The sequence below is a fragment of the Syngnathus leptorhynchus genome, chromosome 15, assembly GCF_054491065.1.
Source record: "Syngnathus leptorhynchus isolate UIUO chromosome 15, UIUO_Slep, whole genome shotgun sequence".
Lineage (NCBI taxonomy): Eukaryota > Metazoa > Chordata > Actinopteri > Syngnathiformes > Syngnathidae > Syngnathus > Syngnathus leptorhynchus.
In genome coordinates, this window is record NC_141209.1 from 6,867,704 (window position 1) to 6,884,930 (window position 17,227).

At 40.6% G+C, this 17,227-nt stretch overlaps 4 protein-coding genes across 6 annotated transcripts; 3 read left to right on the forward strand and 1 right to left on the reverse strand.

Moving 5' to 3' along the window:
• The first annotated feature begins 2,532 nt into the window (after nucleotides 1-2,532).
• Nucleotides 2,533-3,264, forward strand: LOC147045408 (protein FAM181A-like). The gene has a single exon (XM_085932619.1). The coding sequence runs from the start codon at nucleotides 2,533-2,535 to the stop codon at nucleotides 3,262-3,264; it is 732 nt and encodes a 243-aa protein (XP_085788745.1).
• A 422-nt stretch (nucleotides 3,265-3,686) lies between these two features.
• On the reverse strand, nucleotides 3,687-8,860 carry LOC147045409 (ankyrin repeat and SOCS box protein 2-like). Of its 2 annotated transcripts, XM_085931792.1 has the most exons (9): nucleotides 8,753-8,860; nucleotides 8,210-8,366; nucleotides 6,635-6,804; nucleotides 6,402-6,557; nucleotides 6,087-6,332; nucleotides 5,461-5,632; nucleotides 4,800-5,370; nucleotides 3,983-4,136; nucleotides 3,687-3,919 (listed from the first exon to the last, which is right to left on the reverse strand). In XM_085931792.1, the coding sequence occupies exons 2-9, from the start codon at nucleotides 8,335-8,337 to the stop codon at nucleotides 3,789-3,791; spliced, it is 1,728 nt and encodes a 575-aa protein (XP_085787918.1). In that variant the 5' UTR covers nucleotides 8,338-8,366; nucleotides 8,753-8,860; the 3' UTR covers nucleotides 3,687-3,788. The 2 variants fall into 2 exon arrangements, with proteins under 2 accessions (XP_085787918.1, XP_085787917.1); XM_085931791.1 differs by lacking the exons at nucleotides 8,210-8,366; nucleotides 8,753-8,860 and adding an exon at nucleotides 7,315-7,696.
• A 538-nt stretch (nucleotides 8,861-9,398) lies between these two features.
• ccdc197 (coiled-coil domain containing 197) lies at nucleotides 9,399-11,884 on the forward strand. Its single transcript, XM_085932227.1, has 9 exons — nucleotides 9,399-9,597; nucleotides 9,667-9,709; nucleotides 10,104-10,280; nucleotides 10,365-10,522; nucleotides 10,595-10,677; nucleotides 10,886-11,058; nucleotides 11,130-11,240; nucleotides 11,389-11,505; nucleotides 11,564-11,884. The coding sequence occupies exons 1-9, from the start codon at nucleotides 9,494-9,496 to the stop codon at nucleotides 11,747-11,749; spliced, it is 1,152 nt and encodes a 383-aa protein (XP_085788353.1). The 5' UTR covers nucleotides 9,399-9,493; the 3' UTR covers nucleotides 11,750-11,884.
• Nucleotides 11,885-12,538: 654 nt separating this feature from the next.
• On the forward strand, nucleotides 12,539-15,073 carry LOC147045411 (E3 ubiquitin-protein ligase TRIM35-like). 2 transcript variants are annotated; one of them, XM_085932672.1, is made up of 2 exons: nucleotides 12,539-12,620; nucleotides 13,396-15,072. In XM_085932672.1, the coding sequence occupies exon 2, from the start codon at nucleotides 13,401-13,403 to the stop codon at nucleotides 14,802-14,804; it is 1,404 nt and encodes a 467-aa protein (XP_085788798.1). In that variant the 5' UTR covers nucleotides 12,539-12,620; nucleotides 13,396-13,400; the 3' UTR covers nucleotides 14,805-15,072. The 2 variants fall into 2 exon arrangements, with proteins under 2 accessions (XP_085788798.1, XP_085788799.1); XM_085932673.1 differs by having other exon boundaries at nucleotides 12,610-12,624; nucleotides 13,396-15,073.
• The last annotated feature ends 2,154 nt before the right edge of the window (nucleotides 15,074-17,227 follow it).

The following is a 17,227-nucleotide window of genomic DNA, read 5'->3' on the forward strand; positions in this document are numbered from 1 at the left end:
CTTATCAAAGTTATGACCCAACTTCCATTAGGAAGTTCATAAATTGAATGCCTATGCCAACTTTTCTTTTTTTTCATATGTCTTTATCCCAGTTGCTTCTTTTGCTACAAAAACACTTGATTTACTCCCAGGGGATCAATGAAGTGCTATTTTTAAGCAACGACGATCCAGCGACTAAGAAAGGTAGCTGACGTCAATGGATGCTGCAAGATAGAAGATAATGCCGAGGCTGCTTTAAAGTCCAAGCTCAAACATTTGGAATTTGAATCTATAGTGTATGATACTATTAATGAATTTGTGTGTCATTTCCAATTGTAATTATAACCATTTTTTGAAGATATTCAATTTTTGGTTCATTATGTACTGCAAGATGACTGAAGGATAGATTAATAGTTCAAATAAAATATTTCGCTTTTTTTTTTGTTATGTAGCCACAGGATTATAGATTTAAAATTGCACAAAATTTACAGTCTTCATCAATAAAGGTCACATCCACTATCCCACTATTCAGTGCAACCAGTGCCGTTAGGTTTTAGTTCAAAACTTAAAGTCACCTGAACTCACCCAAAATTTATAGATACCACTTATCTCATTCTCTTACACTTCAAAGGCTTAAGAGTGTGCGGACGGACCCATTGGTTGGAAGTCTTGGGGGGGGGGGAGCTTCCATTGTTAATTGATCCTTTTCAGCTAAACACAGAAGTGAAGGCACGGAGAAGAAAAAGAAGACCAGTGTAGGACAATGGGGTCCCATTGCTTCACTCACACAAAGCACCATGCACTCGGGTGAAAAGGTACAGACCAGTCAGAGTGCCTGTATTGACCTCACACTTTGCCTAAAAGTGACGAAAAGAGATAATCAATCACGCTGTCAGCAGATAAAAGACATGGGCATAAATATTGGGACACATACAGTACTCTCGAATACTCTCTGTAATGCGTCCCAAGACTTTTGCAACTCGGCTGTGTGAAATTCAGACAGTCCAACTCAAACGCAAGGTGTCCCACACAAAAGCTCTGTCCTCGCTCCTCCACATCAATGAGGGGATGAAGGCCAATTAGCATTTCACAAGTGGGCCTTTCCTCCTCCTCCTCCGCCGCAACCTTCCCCGCAGAGAAGTCCTCCGTTCCTCCTGTCCTGCATGGGCCCTTGTTGTGGCCGTTGGCAGGGTGACAGTGCTCGAGTGTGCAAGCTTGTGCTATTGTTCACCGGCCAGGGGGGAGCCATGGAGACCCCCAATAATATGACACAGGAAAATGTTTGCTGATGGCAATTCTATGGGCTTTGTCCCACTCTTTCTCCTTCATGACGACTCGATTTAAGTCTCTAAATGTTTGACTACAAATGCAGGAGTGCTATCCAGGCTCCCCTTTGCCTTTGTCCCGCCGGGTTTGAATGAGTAATTCAGCCTTTGTGCCGCTCGATTGAGGGGGCAAACAGAAAGACAAGATTCTTGAGCGCTCAAGCCCCTTTCCATGGTTATGCACTCTTTAGATCGCCCCCTCCTACTCCACCTCCGCTTCCCGCCGCAATTTGGAAATGCAAACGCAACTTTATTTACATCTATATATATTAGGCGCAATCATTGAGGTCAAGTCATGTATTTATTTTAGAATTTAATCGAAAAACAACACAAAAGGTAAACAATGTTGTTGCTAATGTGTTGTATTTTTTTTTTTTTTAAACCTCAACATCTCCATGACAACAATGTGCGATGGAGAAGAATTGGATAGCAGGGAGCTCGCAGGCTGATTGTGGTCCATTGTGAGGGGCCTGAGGTCGCTGATTGGTTCAAGGGAAGCACCGTAACTACAAGCAGTTTATATTCATTCAGCTTGGTCAAGTACCCCCCAAATACAGGCTGGAAGCTGCAGGACAGAGCCGCCATCCGCACAACAGAGGTGAGCCTTTATGATATTATTTCACAAGGAAATTAAATTGTGTAGCTGTGGCATTTTTTGATGTGGACAATAATAAAGTCGTGTATATGAGCATGTCTGACAGTTCTGAGGTTCAGAGTTGGAATCTTAGCTCAGGCCTTTTGAATGTATTTGTGCGTTTTCTTTATGCCTCACATTTGAAAATAATACATGTTCGGTTCACTAAAATGTTGTGACTCATTTTGATGTTTTTCCCATTATATACAAAAAAACAAATGACATCAAAAGTGAATGAAATTGTTCAATTGTTTTGTGTTCATTTTTTTTATTATTTTTTTGTTTCATTGAAAAAAAATTTAACAATGTTCTCAATATATTGTTACAATAATGATAAAAATTTTGGCATGAAACATGAAGTAGATGCACATGAAATGTTTCAGCAGGGCAGGCCACATGTAATGATGCGGCGGGCCAAATCTGGCCCACGGGCCTCGTGTTTGATATATGTGCTCCAAATTGTCCTGAATGCACCCTTTAATTGTGTTTTCATATGTCTCTTAAGATCTTCAATCAGCTTTTTCAAGATGGACTACCATTTTTGACATGGATTGATTCAACAACAATTCAAAAAATACAAAAGCGTTGGATGAAATGGCTAATGCAGACAGCGAGGTGAGAACATTGCTGAATTTTGTCAACCTGGCTTCCAGCGACATCAAGGCGGCTTTGGATAAGTCGGCCCCGTGCAGACGCTCGGTGGACCACAGGAAGTACCTGCAGAAACAGCTCAAACGCTTCTCTCAGAAATACTCTCGAGTGCCGAGATGTCACCCGCTCAGGTCCGCTCAGTGCGCCAAGCCTATTGCGGGTCTGCAGGAGCCAGAAAAGGGCAACGGCGGTGGTTGCGTGCAAACAAGCGCAGAAAAAGTGGCGGGATCCGTGGAGCAGGTGCCCATGAGGAAACGTCAGCTTCCGGCCTCTTTCTGGGAGGAACCCAAGCTGAGCAAGAGGGAACACTCCCACTCCGGACTGAGAAAAAGTCACGCAGCCTTGATGGAGATGCGAGAACACAGGAAGGGAGGTCAAGATGAGGACGCCAAGGTCACGCTCTCCAGAGAGGCGCTGAAATTGGAGCGGAACTCTCAATACGACTTGAGCGTGTGCGCCTGCTGCCCTTTCCAGTTCCACCACCAGCAGCAGCAACAGATTCTCCACGGCCACATGGTGCTGCCCCATCCAGCTCTAGGACTGTGGTGCAAGACTGAGCCCGAGCGAGTAGAACAGCCGCGTGGGCAGACGATTCATACTCATGTGGTGGTCAAACCGATAGCCACCAAGCCCACCATTAGATCCCCTATCTTCAGCGTGTTTGGCTTCATTTGAAATGTAAACAAGACTCATTATGGTCATGATCAGCAATCAATAATGAGACTCTTCCTCAAGCACTTAATGGAATACTTGGGTCTATTTTGGTTTTCTCCTTAGAGGACTAAAATGCACTTCTTCATTCTCTTTCTCTGATGCCAGACAGTAAGTTGACAGGTTTCTATTCTTAGGATTTTTATAGACCTGGCTTTAAAAAAATATATATATACTCAAGGTCTCTTTCATCATGAGAATAAATATAAATGTGAGTAGAATTGATTTTCTTAGTCACAGTAATGTTTGATACAGCCGCTTTCATTTCTTAAATAAAACGATTCCCACAAGAAGTCCCGTGGGCTTAAGTCAATTTTTATCCTTCGCTGAGGGTTCCTGTGAAATTTAAATATTAATAGATAAATAAATACATAAAGGAGAGAAAGTCACATCACAGAGTTTATAAATAGACATACAGACGAGATATATTAGGTTTAAAAAAAAGACAGACAAATCGAAATGTACTTCATGATGTCATCTTAACATCATCAGTCCATCACGGTGAGGTATGTGATCAGTCTTCCTGGTAGAGGTAAACTCGAGAGGGATCGTAGTCTGCGTGGGCCCACTTGGCTTCGAACACTAAGTCTGCAAAGATGACGCAGTGGACGAGGTGACACTATGGAAAGAAAATAAGAATTATTAATATCCATCCAACCTAATTTGTGTGTGTGTGCCTCACATGACTTCCTCTTGACGGCAACCCATTCGTGGCGGCTCTCTAAGAGTTGAGTGAGTTTGCTGCACAGCTGAACATGAGCGACGTGCTCCAGCAGCAAGTCCATGATGGGTCCGGCCCATTGGCTCATTGTTGGTGTTGAAATCCATTGACAGAACTAAAAGAGAGGAAAAATAAAAAGGAGAAGTTAAATAAAGTTAATACAGTGGTGGGAAGTAACCAAGTAAACATGAACTTGTTTTATGACTGTACTTGAGTAGATTTTTAAAAAAATACTTTTTAGGCAGTTTTTAATTTAGAATGTACTGGCAAGTTTTACAACGCTAATTCAGCAGTTTGTTTTTTTGGTTGTCAGTTTACAACAATAGTAAAAAAATTTTTGGTTAGACTGTCTAACTGAAAAAAAAATAGCATAAAAACCTGCGCCAACGCTAGTTTGACCGCGGGGAAAACTAGACGACAGGAACGGAACACAACAATAGACACCAACAAGGAGGAACATACGGGCAGGGTTTAAATACATCAGGTAACAAGAGGGAGCAGGTGACAGACATGACGACAACGAAGAGGTGTGTCTGAGGGAAGTTTCCGTCCGAGTGTGCTCTGGCACGGGCGTGACAACTCTCCGGTGTTGGCTGAAAGACTCACCAATTAGGCGAAAGGGAGAAAAAAAGTGCTTTGCTGCCACCTTGCAGCATCCATAGGCAATCACAAACGTTTTTAGGTGGGGCGTTCAATGGGTAGGTGGGGTTCATTCTACTTCTACTCACTTTATTACAGAGTGTGAGAACCTTTGTCACCTTTGACTTCATTGTGCTACCTGTGTTGCTTCATGTGCTGGTCCATTGCAGTTGAAGGGAAATACAGTGCCAAGACTTCTCATGTGGGATTGTTCTGGATGAGGACCTCTGCCATATGAGCAGGAGAAACAGGAAAGGGCATCACAGCCATTGTCCAGAAGACACTTGAGTAGAGGCAGATTTTCCATACAGAGCGCAACAACTGCAGGGAACGTCGTAGCCCAAGACGGGATTTTGGCGTTGACGTCAGCTCCTTTCTGCAGGAGCAGGGACACGGTCCTCATGCTGCCCCTCTGCACAGCCAACAGGAGAGGACTAACCGGGTCCAGGCCAGTGGCAGCGCCGGCGTTAAGGAGGACCTCGGCCGTCTCGACGCTGCCGTTGGCGACGGCGAAGCAGAGGGCCGTCGCGCGTCCGTCGACGTAGCGTGCAGAGCGAGCGGGGGCTAGCGTGGCGTTTACGTCCACGCCTGCTTTAAGGAGAACAGCTGCCACTTGCGGCCTGTTGTGCTCGGCTGCCAGGTGCAGAGGGCCGATGGCGCCGTGCCGAAGCCGGGTGCGACTAGTCACAGGGACGAGCAGGGACACCACGCTAAATACAAAGGCACCGAAGACAAGGTTATAGCCGTATGAGTCATAGGCACAGTTTTTTTTTCCACATCCAATCGATAAATAAACTCACTCTCGGTGTCCATGTTGAACTGCAACATGTAGAGGGAGTAATCCTGGGTTAGCCATTTTATTTGCGTCCGCATTTTTGGATAACAACACTGCCACAATTTCTTTGTGGCCATTTTTACTTGCTTCATGCAAGGCTGTGACACCATCACAAGTCTGCATGTTCACATCAGCGCCTAACATCACACATGGAAAAAAGTTACAATTTTGTAATATCAATGAATAGTCATTACCGTATTTTACGGACTATAAGGTGCACCGGACTATAAGGTGTACCTTCAATTAATGGCCCATTTTAAAACTTTGCCCTTATATAAGGCGCAATGGACTATAAGGCGCACCATTAATGCATCATGTCAGATTTTTAATCCAAATCAAATCATTCTCCATTTTATCTTTTTTATTTCAACTTCAGATGCAACAAATGACTTTAGAATCACAAAATAATGATCCATAGTCTTTTTGATTCATGATTTATAGTCTTCAGCGGGCCACTTATGATTGATTTCATGACACAATGCTTCGAGCCATTTTAAATTTAGGAATTTGGTCCATATATAAGGCGCACCGGACTTTAAGGCGCGCCTTATAGTCTGGAAAATACGGTAATACGTACACATATGTGTTTACCTTTCCCGATGAGGTAATTCAGTGCTTCCAAGCGTCCCGTTTGAGCTGCTACAATGAGTGGCGTGATGCTGTATGTGTTGGAGGGGTTAGCAGTGGCCCCAGCTCCAATGAGTATGTCACATGTTGCTATGTTGTTCCTTGATACGGCCTCGTGAAGGGCTGTCCATCCCTGAGCGCACCGCTGATTCACGGAGGCCCCAAAGGAGAGGATGAGCTTCACCATGTCCACATTGTCCAACCTGCAGGCTGCACAATATTTGCCAAGTGAGTATATAATTGTCATTGCTTGTTTGGTAAATAATGGAGTCACTCTACCTGTGTACAAAGGGGTTTCTTTGTTCTTGTTGCTGATGTCAGGATCAGCTCCAGCTTCCAGCAGACACGTCACACACGACAAATGTTCACCAGAGACGGCGAGCAGCAATCCTGTCTGTTCCTGCAGGGTGCGTTTGTCTGCAGAACTTGGATGTGCTGGAGCAGGAAGTAGCACATAAAGCAGTTGAGGGACTCATTTGTGAACGTTTGAATATATTTGCACAAGGTGATACCTTTCAGTAAGGTCTTCAAGCATTCAGGCTGTCCATTGAAGGCTGCATGATGCAAAGGGATCCAGCCTTCTTTGTTCTCCCTAATCAGACTGTGAGGAGAAGATGCTGCCTCTTTCTTAAAAGCCTCTACATCCCCCATTTGGATTGCCAGGACCACTGGGTTAACATCCCTTAAATGTGAATGAATATATAATATATGTATTATTTACATGACTTTCACTTGTTTTTTTATTTATTTATTTATTTATTTATTTATTTATGTATTGTTTACATATTTGAGACCAATAAAAGTCATGCATTCATTCATTTATTCATATATACGTATATCGTATACAAGGCAACTTGGAATTTTGAAACTTGAAAGATCAACCTGGCAGTAGATAGAAATAATATAAGATACAGTTATATTTTATAATAAATACTGCAATGGTAGCTTTTGATCTTTATTTCTACAGATTTCTTTCACAATTTGTAGGTTTTTATATATTCATACTAAAAAGAATAACAATAATACGGCAGAGTAGAGGTAATTACTATAATCAGTGAATATTTAGGTTAAGATACACACGCGACTGTTAATTTGGAGTATTGTAGATGAAAACTGTCCGTCATCATATTTTTTTGATCCGCACAATGGAAGTCATGCATACATACGCACACGCGTTGGAAAAGAGACTCACTCCGCGTGTGACGTCACGTTCATTCCCCTGCTGTCTCCTTGCAGTCTCGACGTTACCTCATAATCATCATCAGTATTATTACCGATTAATGATTGAGTTCGGCTGTGACGAAACTGCGCTAGATATTGGTAATAGCTGAATTTAGTCATCATGGCTTGACGCTGGGTGGTGACAGCTGACTTGTCACACACGCAGCCGGACGAGCGAGCTCGGCGGTGGGCAGGCAGAAAGGCGCGGAGGCAGGCGTGCTTGTGGTGGTGCTGGTGGGGGATCAGCTGTGGTCGCTCAGATTATTTTAAGCTCTTATTGTGAGGCAGGCTTCATCCTTATATGTCACGACACTCACGCGTCCTCTGATAACATGAAGCCTGAACACAACACAGACTTGCTTGTCTGCCTTGCCAGTCATTTGCCTTCATTATTTGCATGCTTCCTTTGCTATTTAAACACCCTGATTAAAAAAGATAAGACATATTACCATACATATAATACATCACTGATGCGTTTTTCAAGAAAATTAATTATCTCAATATTTAACTTATTGCAGTGGTATTGTATGAACTTCATTTGTGTCGGTTTCCTCACAGAGAAAATATCAGCGTGGTCAGGTGCTATAGAAAGCATGCTTGCTCCTTGAATGACCTTTTTATTCACCTCTTATCTTGTGTTTGCATTTTGACCCTGCATAGCTTCTAGGTGGCAAAAGTACAAAATGTATATGGTGCATGTGTTTACTTTATGGTTGTACAAGAATACAAAGACGTTTAATCCTACAGGTATTTCATATTTGCACAAACTGTGGCCATCTTGGGGAAACACACGATAACTAGCATGCAGTTGTACTTAAAAATCGTACACAAAACGAAATCCAAATGCAATAGCGTGCATTGCTCACCTGTGTACAGGGTTTCCTGATAGAGGGAAAAGGTCAACAGCCAGCCCGTTTTTGCCTTCCAGGTCCAGTCTCTGATATAGAGACCCACATCTGTTGACTGCAATCATCCCAGAAGTCCAGTCCCACATCCAGTGTGTCCTGACGGTTTGCCCACAAACTGATGATGCAAGATGAGAAGAGCAAAAAAAAAAAAAAAAAATGTGTGAAGCGTTTAATAAAACAACAGGCCCATTTATGGAGTTTGTGCACACACTCTTAAAATCAGACTACATTTTTATGAAAGCGTGCCGTGGTTGACATCAGAGAGTAGCTCAGGCGAAGAGGACAGATACCTTTTAAGGACATGTTGAATTGAGTTTGCTCACATTTGCTTCTCCACAGGGAAAGCTGATGTGAGGTTATGTCCTGGTTAACTTAATTGCAACACGAAATGTTGTAGCAGGAGGTTGATATTTGACATTAAAACACATTTACTAAACATGTTTGTATCTCTGAAAAAATGCATGTATGACAACATTTATTACACACAAAATTTCAGCTTACCTCAGTGCCAGCGATCACTCAGAGTAGCTTCCACTTGCACGAGCAGAAAACAAAGATTAAAAAGTTCCTGTGATGAATCAGCGCCCGTCATGCACATTCAAGTTTCACAATCATGTCTGCAAAAAGCATTTGTGAAATATGCTTCCTGCAACAAAACTGGAAGTGACATAAACAAGAAGTTCAAGCGTGTCTATTTGCAGCTAGAGGAACTTGAGCAGACTCACCACATTAATTGCTCAACCAGGATGAACTTAACTTGTTGACATGGTTGTGTCACTTCTTTTGACCACAAATATATTACATAAACAATATTTCCATCAATAGTGTTATAGTATAACAAAGATTTACCAAAAAGGAAATCAATTGTTGTTTTTATTTCTTTCACACAAGCTTGCAAGAATATTAAAATCATCATTATTATAATAAAAGGTCAGCAAATTGGTGCGTTTTTCTTTGAGCCCATCATCTCCATTGAGGTCTTTCTTCCTGGGAGCCAAGATTTAAAACAGAGTGTGAGCTCTTCTTATTCTCTTTCGATCTTACGGAAGTCATTTGCATCCCCAATGCAAACATCTCCGCCTCTTGAGGACGTTGCCATGACAACTGAGAACCGACCCGAACACATTCCCTTCAGCCTGGCGTGGTCTCTGGGCAACCGAGCGTCGTCCAGAAAAAAAAAAAACATCCGGAACGTTCAGCATTTGTACAAATGTGATCAACACTTGTTTACTTGCCATTAACATGATGACCAACACGTTTCCTTTCTTGGCGGACTACGAGCGGCTGAAGTTTAGAGTGGAGAAGAAGACCAGGAACATTTTTATTACTCAGCCCGATGACTGCAGGTAGGCCTGCTCCCCGTTTGATTCCAGTCCCACACTGGACTAAACTATGCACAATATTCATTTTCTCAGGAAAAGAGAGGAGAATGTGAATTACATACCTGTTGTCACTGAGGTGAGACGAACTTTTGTACTGCACGTCACCAATATGAATTGCAAGGAAATAGAAGGTAAACATGCAATTTCAATTTTTTTAATGAAAAATAGCACTCTAAACGTGATACTTAATCAAAGATTTAATGACCAATACAATTAAAAGCTTTTTTAGTTGCATACTATTGTTCTGCGGATTCTGGTGTGCGCACCTTGGCCACTAGAGGGCAGTACAAAAGAGACATCTGCTCACTCAGATGCTCAGCCCTTCACAATAAAATAAATATATACCTCTGAGTATTTTCATCAACTTATTAGCTCATGTGCATGAATTCATTGAAAAGCTTCCAAAAAAGTATTTTTCCGACCACTATTACACAGGAAGTAAATTTAATTGTTATTCGGTTGCCATTTAGGCTCCAAGCAAAATCCTCAAGATTGGCGTGAACACCCTACAAAAGACCTTGGTTCTGAAGAAACAAGTCGAGCTGGATGAGGTGAACAACCTTCTAGCACTCAAAAGAGAAGAGTTTAAGCAAACTGTGGAGGAGCTGGCCCATAGAAAGTCTGAGCTGCAAATAAAATATCAAGAGGTGTGTTTACGGTATGCTACACATGTATTTACATCTTTAAATATTATTTTAATACCATATGTTGTGACATGAATCTTCGCACAGACAAAAGAGAAAATACAGAAGTTTGAAAAGTTTCTGAGTGACAATGAAGCGAAGCGCAATCAAGCTGTGCAGCAGAATAAAGAAGTGCAGGAGCACAATTTAATGAAGCAGCACAAGTTGGAAGAGCTGACTAAACAGATGCAGCAACTTCAAGCTAAGTGAGAGCTTTCCACCTTTTCGTAATGCTCAATATCAACTCCAGTGACATATTTATTCATTTCAATCGACAGGAGGCTCGTTTTGAAGGAGAGACTATCCAAATACAAAATCTACGAGGACTTTCTGATGAAAACATTGGATTATCTTCCAAACGGTATGTGGACATTTGATCATATGTTTGGGTTGAACAGACTCGCCCATGCATCGACTTTGCGCTTGAAATCTACTTATCGCCAAAGACGTGTTTTGCCATTAAAAACAGGGACACAATTTATTTTGGGGGGAAAAAAATGAAAGAAAAAAGAAATTCCACCTCCGACTGCTATTAAGCACACTGCATTAACTGTGCTGCCCTTTTTAAGGTCACCGTGAGACCGACTCAAAATATGCAGTCATGCCCATCATCTGGCGCCATGAGACGTTGTGCTTTACCCACCAGCAGCTGCTGCGCCGTTTGGGCCGTGTGGAGGAGGAGGTGGAGCGGGGCAGACAGCAGCTGCACGCCATCCAGCGAGGACACAACTTGCACAAATTGGTTCGGCTTTACCAGTAACGTTCCCCATACGTGGGAGCTTGACCTGACCTGACTTGTTACCTTTTGCTTAGATGGCTAGTAAAGAACTTTATGAACTTCAGAGGGAGTTGGAGAGTTTGAAAGAGACAAACAAACAGGAAGAGGACAAACTGCTGAAGGAGCAAGGACAGTCCAGAAAGAAGGTCACACACAAGGAAACTCTTTGCAAACTTTCAAGCTGCAACTTTAGAACACTAAAATAAAATCCTACTACATTTAAAGGATTTTTTTTTTTTTGCAGGATATATTTGTATTGATTTAAAATGCATCATGCATATCATCCTCTCTCAGGCTGAAGAAATAGGAAGCCTAATTTTGGCCATCAGCAACCTCGCAGAGCAGTGTTACCTGCCAGCGTATGGAACTTTGGAAAACATGAGCACATCCGTAATGATGGACATGGTGAAGGTAAGAAATTAGGATGGTAGCTTTAATTTGAGTCCAACTAAAGGATAACTGGTTTCAGGAGTACCTCGTGGACAAGGCGGACACAGAGAAGAGAGTGAGGAAACTCATGGAGTGTGGTTCCCTAGCAACCAGTAAAACAGCTTTGACCGACATGAAAGCAAAGGCCTCCATGAGCAGCTTTGGCAGTAAAACGCAACTTAAAAGTCAGAGTAAAGTCAGTAGGACGAGCGATCAATCTAGTTGAGGTGGAGATTTAGAAAAAAGACAACTGATGATGCAAGAGCTGTAACGATTGATGTGTCCTAAAATATTAACTACTGTGAAAATGTTAAGCTATATTTAACTATTGTATTTTAACAATAAAGTCAAACTGAGTCATAAAAACCCAAAAAGTTTTGAAGAAAATATTTTTGTATGTGAAATGATTCTTTCAGTGTTTTGCTTGTGAACTACCACTCTATTTCCATTCCATGACAATTTTCTCCTTTTATTTACATGTACTTCTATTTGTAACTCAAAAGTGGTCATATTTGTCTACAAACAAGATCAATTGCCTGTTTGCAACATTGGGCTTTTTGAAAGGCCCTTTATATAATGAAACAAAGCTGTAGTAAATACAGTCAATCCAACCTCAAATATGATTATTATTATTATTATTATTATTATTATTATTATTATTATTATTATATTGTTTTTTGTTGTAGGTTTTTGACAGGCGAGAATGAGCTATAATACTAATATATGTAGATTGATTGATTGATTGATTGATTGATTGATTGATTGATTGATTGATTGATTGATTGATTAATTTTGAACACATCCAAAACAAAAAGAGATAAAAAAATAACATTTTAAAGTGTATATAAAGTGTATATAATGATATATAAAATATACTACAAATAATAATAATAGTAATATTAATAATAATACATTTTATTTATAAGGTCCCTTTCAAGGCACTCAAGGTCGATATAATAATAATATATAATCATATTGACTGGGCGGCCGTTCTGACGTGTCACAGTAGTGGGCGGACACGTAGAGGCACCGCGGCATCTTCTCGACTACTATCAGTTAGTCCATTTACTTCTGCTTTCATCCTCACCAAGGTAGAGGTAGGTATGTGTACTGTTGAAAGCTTCTATTCATGTAAAAATGATTTTTAGTCGTCTTTTTATTTTCAAACTAAATGGTGTGATTATAAGGGAGGCACCACACAAATATTTTTGGAGGCATCTAGGTTCTCAAATATACGCACCAAATAGAATTCATAGGATTAAGAAAGAACCCAGCAGGATATATTCAATAAATACTAACGGTAAATTTTGTAATCAAATAAAAGTATGAATAACAGAAAAAAAATATGAATTATAGAACCATTATCAATAATTATTATAATTTAAAAAAAAAAGAAATAAGACATCTAATACGCACTTTATACGACTACGTATTTGGAAATTAAGTTGGGGGGGGGGGGGGGGGAGCAAGACCTTTCAAGTGCCTGTATAGTGGTGCCATCTCATGGACGATTTTATTTACCTAAATTAAAAATAAAAATAAACTGTTTCTATTTCGAACACTATATTGTGGGAACTAAATGTTTCCATGTCAAAATAATAAGATTTTAAATTGAAATAAAACCAAAATTTAGACTTAGAAAAATTGTTATGCTTTAAGCTCTTTGTGCTTTCTTTAAAAGGTAAAGACTTTAAGAGTGAGATGTGCTTTGTTTAAAAGTTGGACTTTGATCAAAGAGTGACAAATAAAGGCCAATTGAATTGAATTGTATAATCATTGTATTTTGAAGGCACATTCTGTTGTCCTCCTGTCCATGAACCTTTTTTTGTTTCCTCACACTGCAGGAATAAACCCGAGTCATTGTCTTTGCAGGAGCCATGGCCTCCAAAATTGTCGATGAACTCCGCTGCCCAATGTGTCTGAACATCTATAAAGATCCTGTCATGCTGAAGTGTACCCACAGCATCTGTCGTCTATGTTTGAGGATGTGGTGGGAACAAACACTAAATAATACGTGTCCTGTCTGCAGGAACAAGTGCCGTGTAAAAGATGTATCTTTAAATTTGATCCTGAGGAACGTGTGTGACATCTACACAAAACACTTGCCAAAGGCCGAGACTATCTGCAATCTACACGACGAGGAATTGAAACTATTCTGTCTGGACCACCAGGAGTGTATATGCCTCCTCTGCAAAGAGGCACAAGTCCACGTTGGCCACAAATTCTGCCCCACCGATGACGTTGCGCGAGATCACAAAAAGAAACTGGAAAAATTCCTGGAAACCATCAAGGAAAAACAGCAAGATTTAATCAAAGCCAAAAACAACTGCAGTGAACAAGCAGCGTACATCAAGGTCCAGACTAAGCAGGTTGAGAAGAAAATTAAAATGACCTTCAAGGAGCTTCGCGAATTCCTGCACTTGGAGGAGGGAGCCAAATTGGTTGCTCTAATGGAGGAAGAACGAAGAAAGAGTCAGATGATGAAAGAGAAGATTGAAACCCTCAAGAAAGACATAGACGCTCTCTCAGGCATAATCCGAGCCACAGAGCAGCAGCTGACCTTGGACCACATTCTCTTCATGAACAACTACAAAACTGCAATGAGCAAAACCCAACAACTGCCTGACCAACCCAAACTGTCTCCAGGAGCTCTGTTGGATGAAGCCAAACATCTGGGCAACCTCAAGTTCACCGTGTGGGAACAAATGAAGAAGATAGTATCCTATAGTCCCGTGATCCTGGACCCAAACACGGCCGCCTCACATTTAAGTCTGTCTGAAGACTTGACCATTGTGAGTTTTAATGGCTGCCAACAGCGTCCAGTGAATCCAGAGCGTTGTAAATCCTGGAGCCGTGTCCTCGGTTGTGCTTTGAATTCGGGAACACACGTTTGGGATGTTGAGGTGGGAGACTGCACAGATTGGATAGTAGGTGTGGTAGGGGGGGATTCCTGTTTACCTCATAGCAACTTTTTATGGGGTATTATATTTCGTGACAACAAATATCGAATCTTGTCACTACCGTTACCAGCGAAGGATCTGTCGGTCAAAGCCAAAGTGCGGATGATCCGAGTTCATGTCGATACCAACGCAAGATCAATTTCATTCTTGGATTCTCTTACAAAAGATGAATTATACACTTGCAAGAATATTCCTAATTGGCCAAACTTGTATGGGAAGTGGATAATCTATCCTTACATTAACACAAATGATAAAGTTCCCCTGAAAATAATACCACTTACCGTTTGTGTTACGACTCAAATTCAATCATTTTCAAAATGAGAAATGACACAATTTGAACCGTAAGAAAAAATATTGAAGCCAAAGGCTCGCCACTAGGTGTCAGAAAATATCCACATTGTTTTTGCTCTTTTTCGTTTTCGAAAGTGTCATAAAATTCGGAGTATATGTGAAAAATACAGTACATTGAAGAAAAATACGGTGTTAAGAAATACAATGTCAGTAATTAAATGTTTCCTTTATTTTCCTTTATTTAAAATGGAACAAATAAATACGCCATTGAATAAATGTCTCATTTATTGTTGTACTTATTAAAATATGGAATGAAATATTTACAAGTTATCTCCATATCTATTGTGTGGTGTAGGACTGGAATCCATCCACCTCAAACTGGATTCATTGGAGTTGAACTGTAATGGCTTCTAAACTATTTGTGAAGTCATTTGTGATCATTTAACAACATTGTCTTTCCTTGCAGCTGTATAATTTCTTTGGTTAGTTGATGGAACACTTCACCAATGTCGTCTTATCTCCCGCAAATGCAACTTTCTCGTCGAACACTGATAACGCTTCCTTTCATTCAGGAAGTCTTAATATCGCACAGTTTTCACAAAAACATAAGGCACGATACGAATAAGGGAGTGGTACTATTGCTACAAAAGTGTCGAGGTGCCCGACAGTTCCACGGCAAGCCTTTCCCATGACCTTCTCTGGCGTGTCCAAGCTGGTGGAGGCCTTCAAGCACAGATGGTCACATGAAGCAACGACAACATAGTAGTCAAAAACAAATTTGGCTCTCAGACAAAAAAAATATGATTTTGTTTCTACGAGTAGCATGGTCAATTTGAGATTGGCCCTTAGATGACCCATGAAGGTTTCTCTTTATTTTTTTATCAATGGTATGCTTGAGTGAAGTGGGGAAAATTCCAGAGAGCAGGGAGGTACAAACATGTTCGCCATGTTCTGCAGTTTCTTGGAGAGACTTGAAGGCTGCTGTGAGAATTCCGTCTACCATAAGACCATACACGGTAATTAGCTCTGAGCTTCACCTTGACGATGAGTGACCTCCTCAAAGGCTGAACAAAAGTAAAAGGTTCATGGAGGTTCATGGCATTTATGCTTCGCCAGCGGCCCAGTGCCTTAAAAGCAGCTCTAATTCAACAAATATCTATTTTATTTTGTGTATTATGATTCACTTGTGGAGTTGTACCTAATGAAGTGTCCTCTAGGTCAATGAGATCACAGCCAGCCAATCACAAGAATTATTCTACCTTGAAAACAAACTTCAACTCATCACTTCTTTTCCAGATATGCAGTTTCCGCTCATGTTCATAACTTTCACAGGAAACTTTAACTGCATTTTTTGCGGTGACTCCCCTTTTTTTTGTGTGTGTCGGAAAAATACGCTTTATTGTAGTGTTGAAATATTTGAACTTTGGATACATTGTTCACATTTGTTTTTATTACTTGTGATGCATGACAAGGAAGTAATATGTAATATTTTGTCTTTGAGGATTAGACTGTTGATAAGATTGTTTTGTGTCATCTCAAGTATGTGGATCTCTTGTATTCATGCTCCTCTTTAATACATCAATTTGATCTTTGGATTTGTTTATGGCGCACATTGAACCAGCTGAGAGTTGTAGATTGTAGAAGAAAAAAAATACAAAATACTGTTGCAAACTAATCTCTCTGTCATTCAACATGGGGGACTCAGTTGTGAAACTCATAAAAATTATTTTTATTCAAACTTGACCTCAATTATAATATGTTACTAACATCGATTAATGCATTTAAGTGAAGGCCTTCCTCCAGTGTGGGCAGCATTATTTAATTTCAATTGTTTATTTCAACAATGTTGAACCATAAACTTCCCACACATACATAGCATAGCGCAGGTGTGTTTCCCTCGCTTGGACAGCTTAGGCGGAAATATCAAATCGTGTGTGGCTCTGTATTTGACCTCCTTATCTGCACCACGGTGAAACCACCAATGTATTTTTGGCTCTAGCCACCACATTTGTATTTCTTTTTTTATCTCCATCATTTATTTGTGTTGGCTCCCCTCGTCGTCAGATTTTAGCATCGCATAGAAAAATACCTTGTTGCCAGGTGTCTTATTTCTTCCATCGACATTCTGTCCTTGAGTGTCACCTGCAGAGGGTGATAATATTATTCGAGTATTTATCAGTGTAGATTTCTACATTTCATGTTTTCCCTGGTCATCCTTGTCCAAATATGGGAAATGTAGGCATTTAGTTTCATTTCATTTACCATAATTGTCTCAATGCATCCAAAACATATGCAATTGTATTTTGTTATTTTGAATGACGTCTTATATTTTGTGTAGCGAGTTCTCAATAGATGCTATCATTTTGAGTGTCTCTCAATTTTCATCCACTGGTGGGTGTGAAACTCACTTTTGACAAAAGGCCATATTTAGGAAACACTGAATTTAGTAACTA